Source organism: Pleurodeles waltl, chromosome 4_1 (genome assembly GCF_031143425.1).
Source record: "Pleurodeles waltl isolate 20211129_DDA chromosome 4_1, aPleWal1.hap1.20221129, whole genome shotgun sequence".
Classification (NCBI taxonomy): domain Eukaryota; kingdom Metazoa; phylum Chordata; class Amphibia; order Caudata; family Salamandridae; genus Pleurodeles; species Pleurodeles waltl.
The window spans coordinates 731,883,449-731,891,095 of NC_090442.1; the positions used below are offsets into that span (position 1 = coordinate 731,883,449).

General features: G+C 42.2%; 1 protein-coding gene across 1 annotated transcript in view; it reads left to right on the forward strand.

The window, feature by feature from the left end:
• The window catches only part of EXOC4 (exocyst complex component 4), a 1,633,445-nt gene extending 1,626,120 nt beyond the window's left edge, over window positions 1-7,325 (forward strand). The window contains exon 18 of the mRNA XM_069229316.1: window positions 5,322-7,325. Within this exon, the coding sequence (XP_069085417.1) occupies window positions 5,322-5,559 (238 nt within the window). The 3' untranslated portion in view covers window positions 5,560-7,325. The remainder of the gene's footprint in view (window positions 1-5,321) is intronic.
• Window positions 7,326-7,647: the final 322 nt, after the last annotated feature.

A 7,647-nucleotide genomic window follows, 5' to 3' on the forward strand; every position in this document is an offset into this window, starting at 1 on the left:
CAGTGCAGGCAGGGACGGCTCCTCCACTAGGGCGGAGGAGCGTCGACCCCTCGCCAGCAGCGGCAGCTGCAAAACCTTTAAAAGAAAAGGATAATAAACTTTGTTTAATATACTTTTCTTTTAAAGAAGCGGGCCATGGGGGTAAAGAGCAGCGAGGGAGTGTGCACAGCACTCCCCCTCACTGCGCATGTATGTTTGGCCGGCCATCTTGGGCCGGCCAAACACACATGCGCAGTAGGCTGTGTTGCCGGGCTTGAGAGAGCCTGCATAGGCTCCCGGTCTGCCTGGGAGCACCCTAACTGGACGCTCTCAACCAGTCCTGATGCTGCTTTGAGCAGCGTCAGGATTGGCCGTAGGGCAAGCTGGGAGCCTGTGCCTGCAGCAGCGACGAGGGACAGAGGAGCAGTGCGTGGCGGAGGAGGTAAGTGTTTTTTTTTCTTTTTTCTTTACACACCACACCCTCTGTGCGCGCGTGCCACCCCACCCCTTTCCGTTGTTGCGCGCCACGACTGAGTGCAAGTGTTCTTGTATTGCCTTGGTAGCAAATTTTTGCTAACTGTATGGAAACTCCATTAATTTGCTACCCTGGGCTGACCTGGAAAGAGTGTTGCCAAGTGACTAGGTAGCACATGCAAACCAGGTTATGAGAAGTGGGATTGTACATCTCAAGGGTTTATCAATACAGTGTGCTTTATTGCTAGTTTAGTGGTCCTCTCTGTTTGTGTCAGGTGCATGCAAGTCTTAGTTATTGAGGCTGGTTATAGAGTATAAGGCATATCTTTTTTGTTATATTTTATTTCTAGTGTAGAACAACGTGGAATAAAATAGCATTTGATATGACGTATTGCACCCAGGACATTTTAGTGTAACCTTTAATAAATTTTTTCCACTATAGTCAAATAAGGAGGCCTAGTGAAGGAAAATACCCTGTATACAAATGCAGAGAGGCTTTGGTCCGCTCTCTTCATGCGCTGGCTTGTCCAACTGTCATATATCATTCTACCCACCACAGTATACAGCATTAGATAATGAGTCAGCTTACTTTAGCCATTGGCTCCTTTCATTGCGAGAGATGTAATTTTGCTTGATCACATGCGCATCTGTGAAAAAGAAGTGCACAGTGAAGGGGAGTGGGCCAATACTTTGTCAGTGTTATTTTGACAAAGCAGCTGTCATCCGATCTTATGTGATCACCAGAAAAGGAGCTTTAAAAATCTTTAGGTTCCCCTCAAGAATGAGTCACTCAGTTGTTAGGGAGCTGTGCTGCTCAGTAGGCACTGCTGTGTATGCACAGTCCGTAGCTGGCACAGGTTTGGAGGGCACAACAGAGAAATCCCAACAGTGGAGAACACACTCCCTGCCCGCAGCTCTATACTGTGACGAAAGGTGGAGCTCAGGAGGAGGTCTATTCTTGTGCTGTAGCAGCTGTGAGAAAGTAGTGAGGACTCTGCAAAAGGGACTGTACAGCTGCACTGTGTGACCATGTTAAGAAATTGGGCCACTTGGCATCCTCCTAGATTTTACTGCACAGGTGGAGCACTGTGTGACTTGCCTTATTAGCTGCAATGCACTCTTTCGTTGTGGAGAGTGGCCTCAGTGACTGGATTAACAGGCATTTTCAATGCAACGGGTCTCACATTTGTTCGAGTTAGAGCTATTAGCGTTGTAAAGCAAAAAAAAAACACAGCATGTAAAATGCAGTGCAATCGCGCTACGTGTAAAATAAACAGATAAAGTAGTCTGGACTTCACGCTGAAAACATCGAGCCTCGTATGTTTTTGGTACTTTACCGGTGCTTTGTAGGTGGGCTAGACACCGGAAAAGGCATGACGTATGGATGCCTTTCACAATTGAAAGCAAGCGGATTTTAAAAGGCAAGCCCACGAACCAGTGTAAGTGACTGACGTGGCATGGGCTTGGTTTAAAGCCCAAAGAGAGATTACAGAATGGACAGAGCACTTTGTGCTCACCCATAAAAAGGGAGGAGAGTGGTAGGAACATCCACCTCTGTGTCCTCTTTTGCTGTACACAGGTATGTACAGGCACTGCTGGGCCCCCTGTAGACCACATAGGGCCTGGTCCACAAACTGCACTTTTGACTAAGTTTATTACTTTTTGGTGTTAACAAATTGCACTGTTATAGTAACTTACACTTTTGTAGTAATGTACTTTCTTGTAGTACGTCCTGCATTACACATGGCCAACTAGGGTGCTGCAACACCGTATGATAGAAAATTACAGAGGTAGGGACATAAAATAAAACCCCATAGGAAATAATGTTATATAAAATAGTTAAAAATATAAATACAAATAAATTAATGTTAAAAATATGTCTAAAAGATATATAAACATAGTACATACTTATTATTTGTTTATAAAATGTTATATCTGTAAAGCTCCAGGATGTGCAGGGAATTACAAAAGTCATACGCTCAAGTGCTGGTAAGTGGGCAGCTCTACCATCTGTTCCCCAAACGGACCCAAAGAGCAAATGGTGGGTAAATGGGACTATGAGACTGACACCTTTTGCTAGGAAGCCTACCTCTCCACTTTGTATTTTTTTCACTTGACCAAAGTTGGTTCCTGCTTTGCACATGGCAGATTGGCAAATGAGGAGCTAACGTCCTCTGTATGCCTCTTTAATAATAGTACTACATCCAAATGGAATCCTACACTAGGGATTGAAGCTTAAGCATTGGTGCCCAACCAAAAACATACCTGCTCAGGGATTTATGTCCTCCAGTAGTCCCTGAGCAGGACTCCTTTTAGATGGGGTACCATTGGAGAGGTGTAACTGATATGGGTGCATTTCTCAGCTCCTCTCAGCCTCCTTGTGTGGTTTGATGTTCTTCTCTGGGCACCAAGCACCATTTTTTGTCAAGCAACAAAAATAAGAAACAGAATGGGGAGCAGGGTTTCCTGGTATTAGGTATGCCTCCTTCTGGCCCTTCTACCAAACATCTACATTTCAGCTTCCATGGGGAAGCAGATCATCTGAAATGCCCACAGAATAAAGGAAGGAGTCAACACATTGTGTTAGCGAGGGCTGATCCCTCCTTTGGTGTACTTCCTGATGTCTGCATGTAGTTTCCTTTCACTTGGGTGGGACGACAGTGGGAATACTCGCCAATTGCCCTCCTGAGGAGAAAGGAAAGGCAATTTATGCTTCAGAAGGTAGGAGAAGAGTCGACCTCTGTGACAGGTGGGGCCGCAACTCCATCTCTTAACTACTGAATCTATTTAGTGGATACGGCAAGCACATTGCTGTGATCCTCGAGAAGGAATCCATTCAGGAGAGTTATCCTTGTAATGGAAAGTCCCCCCTTTACGATGAGGCATCTTCCTTTGAAGTCAGGGCTATGCTTGCAGAATTGAGGCTTCTGAGCTGCCTCTGCGTGACCATATGTTTTTTTTCACGGGCATGCATAGGCTTCCCCGATTCCGAGATTTGTTATTTCATGGTATTTGTCACCACTCTAACAATCACAAATGTCATGGAAACCCCAGAGGCACCAGTAAATGCACTAACTCACCTTCCCAGGGAAGAACCACATTGTGGACAACTCCTGGTGTCAGCACCACGATTCCCTGAGCCTCAGTGGGGAGGACCTAGCTCTGACATACTTCACAGTACAGTGATACAAAGGTAGCGCAATGGACGCAGAGGTCATGTATAGTTATTGTAATTGTATTTATATAGCGCTTACTACCCCTGGCAAGACCTCAAAGTGCTTTTTGGCGAGTAGCACGCTACGCTGGAACTCAAAAAGAATTAGTGGTGGATTAGTGTTGGGAATTATGAGTTCTTTTGAGCAGTGGCCATGCAAGTCTGTTAGTTGGATTTAATAGGATAATGGAGGGATAGAAAAGAGAAGATACTAGAAAGTTTTACTTGGGAGATCATAGTAGTAAGATGAGGTTTGGGATGAGTAAAAGAAAAGATGGGGGAGGGAATAGTCTCTAGAACTTGAGTAGGGAGATCAAAGTAGTAAAATGAGATTTGGAATGAGTCAAAGGAGGGATACCTGAGGGAAGAGTCTAGAAAGGGTTGTTTAGAGATCATAGTAGTAGAATGAGGTTTTCGATGAGTGGAGTTAGAGGAAACATTGAGGAGTATAAAGTGAGACATAGAGTAGTGCATTGGAGAGAGTCAATATTTTTTGCTTTGTGTTTTTCCTTTTACTCTAGGAGTATACTGATAGATACTTAAGAACATAGAAAGGGTATACATGTATGAGGACAATAATATATTGAGATATAAGGTTGTATTTTATAAACTCAGACTTTCAAGTGTTGCTGTTCTTTTAGCTAATTTATTTTTGTTTTTTATACAATTGTATTTCATTTTTAATTTTCCTCAATATTTCAATAGTGAAGTACCTGTAGATAAAATAGTTATGGTGATAGTTACATATTGTGATATGTAAATGTTTAAGTGCATCTTACATGGACATTCTGAAAACCTCACATGGATTAAGCTCTCCTAAATGTATGTTGAACACTCCTGCTCTAAAGAGATGGAAGAGATTTAGATGATTCATAGTCATCGCTATTCAGGAGTTCTCTCATTTATTTGAGCATGTGGTAGGCTTCGTCATGCTCTGTCCTACAGATGAATTTCACAGAGAAGGACTACGTTTGATAGTGTGGCAGCTAGTATCCAGAGTTAGGAACCAGTTCCATACTTCTACCAGCCAATGTGTGTGTCACACTGGTACACCATTGTCTATTTGTACCATCTACCTCCTTTTCCAGAAGGAAATGAAATGCAGCTTCTCAGTCTACTTTCATAGGTATCAATGTGCTTGCAACATCATTCACTGACACAGTCCTGGTAAAGAAACAGGTCGTTGTCAAGGCCCCTCCAACAACTCTCAATTCTTCACATTGATATAGACACATTACTACTTGTAGGGCAATGCTCAAGCCAAAGAACAGTATGTAACATCCGTGCTAGAGCTCTGACTACACCCAACAAACTTTAAACACAACTTCCTGCCGACTATCAAACAAAATCTCACTTTACCACCTAAAGATTAGAGCTCACAGACACCAAACTCTGGTCTATGATGGAATCCTTAAAACCAAAAAGAGAACATATTTAAAACATTTGTGCTGCCAAGCAATGTGAGTGCCGGGATGTGCACCACATAACAGGTATTAAATAATGTCACATTAGTCTCCAGCATGTAGGAGATACCAGTACTGGAATTACGTTGTTATTTCTTCCTGTGGATAAGATTTGCCCAACTAATAACTATTTGGTGTTTACTGAGACTGTCGTTATCCCCTCTAACCACAATGTTATCCTTGTCTTTCAGGCAGTATTACGAGATGTTGTACAACACCGCGGACGAGCTCCTCAACCTGGTGGTGGACCAAGGAGTGAAGTACACTGAGCTGGAGTACATCCATGCCCTTAGCCTGCTGCACCGCAGCCAGACTGGTGTAGGTGACCAAACTACCCAGAACATGAGGCTGCAGCGCCTCAAGGAAATCATCTGTGAGCAGGCGGCCATCAAGCAGGCAACCAAGGACAAGAAAATAACAACTGTCTGATCCATTCTGGATTCCATCAGCATGGTGCCCACCTTTCCAGCTAAGATGGAAGTTCTCACTGAATTTTGATCAAAGCTATATATAGTTCATTACAACTTCTTACAAACCTTAGTAACATGCATAGGCTGTATCTGTTACAGAACGTCTATTTATTGACTTTGAGATAGGGGCTATATATGATAAGCACATTGAGAGTAACTGCTGTCCCAAAAATAAATGTAGTTGTGTAAGCAATTGCCATTTTACTACCCTTTTTTGATTGGCTAGTTGTATGTGTGTGAGAGCTAGGCTAGGTTGTCTTACCTGAAAAGATATCTTGAGCGTGTTAGAGGCACACACCCTTTCAGCTCCAAATTGAGCACTGCCATTTTGTAGATGTGATTGTGATTTAGTCTGGAGGCAGTTTGTTTCTGCAAACATGCACTCCACTGCTTTCCCTTTTTAAAGAGAACTTTCAGTTTGTACATATTTAGCTTTCGCTGAAACACAGCTTCAATTGGCATTTGTCCATGGCTTGTGGAATTAGATTTTTAGCTAAAAATCAAAACATTCTTTGACTAGTTCACCCCTATTTGTAAGGCTCCACAAACAAAAATATATGCATGTCGTGTGACTACTCCAGCGTTTGTGTTATGCAGCTCGTGACAGAATTTCAACTGGGGACTGGAAACCATGCCATTAGTATTTTGGTGGTTACTAGCACACATGGAGGAGCTCAAGCTAGGTCCACATAGCCCTTCTCCTTCTACAGCCCTGTGACTTTCTGACACCATACCAAGCTGGATTCTCGTTTCACAAACTATTGCAAATGGAAAGACAATTGAGTAACTTTGTAGACAAGAAGTTGTCATAACAAGGTATAGAATATTCACAGATATCTTATTATAGATCAGAACACCGAAAAAAAGGAGCATGGCTTATTTTTTTCTAGTCTAGTAAGACAGGATTTGGCCAGTGATCAGTACTATCATAACTGTTCATTCGCCTACCCCCACTAAAATTTCAGCTCCTATTAGAACTTCAGCTTTCTCCCAGCTTTAAAATTACCTTATTTCTGGTTTTCATCTCTGCCTCCAGCACCTCTGATGCTAGTTTGGATGCCAAAAGCAACAGAATAGCCATGGTTATTGAGGATTTTAAATCCCTGTATATACTCATTTCCAGTACGATGTGCTCCTGTATTAAAGGTTTCAAGCAATTGGCTCATCAAAAGCGAATTCCTCAGGGTTGCGGTCTGATCATCATTTGATTTAAAATATATAGTGTAAGATCAACCAAGGCTGTAAATAAATATCTGCATCGGCCAGGTTAGTCAGAATGTGTCTCTGGCCTCCTAGACAACATGTTCATAAAGCCACACATCCACCTCCCATATGTGTCTTATTGTCGATGCCCAGGACTTAAGAATTGGAGTATAAAGAGGTTGAGATTAGTTAAGACAGCACAAAGAAAGTGTAACTTGCTGCCTATGATGACGAGTGATGAATAATGATTAGTCTGCGTAGCTGATGACGTTTTCAGTGGTGCGCTCTGGGCTTTGGTCACTTTATAGTGGCACTGTCATCGTGTCTGAACTCATTGCTTTGAAGGCCAAGTTTGGACCACATACTTCTTTCCCTCTGTTTTAATAACCATGGCTTCTTGTGGCTTCACCTACATCTAAATGTTGTGCCATATACTTTTACATTTTTATGGAATAAGTTGAAATTCTCTCTCATGTAACTACGAGTCTAGAACAACTAGAATATTAAAAGAACTTTAAAGAATCATTTTTCTTCAGTGGTTTTTGATGTACTTTGAGTGTTGCAGTATACATTAGGAATATACCATAATAGGGGCTTATACTCCGACAAATGAGATGTAAGCAAATGCATTACTTCTTTTAGGGTATGTCTTTTTTTAAATAGAGAACATGTCAGCACACCACGGAGATCTCGGCTTCATTCACATATAACCATATTTATCAAAAACACTGCACAATAAAATGCGCAGCTCGCGCGTTTGCTAGAAACAAACCTCTCCATCTTGATGTATGAGACTTTTAAAATATGTGAAGTCTAATCCTTGGTATAAAACAGCTGGCAGGAT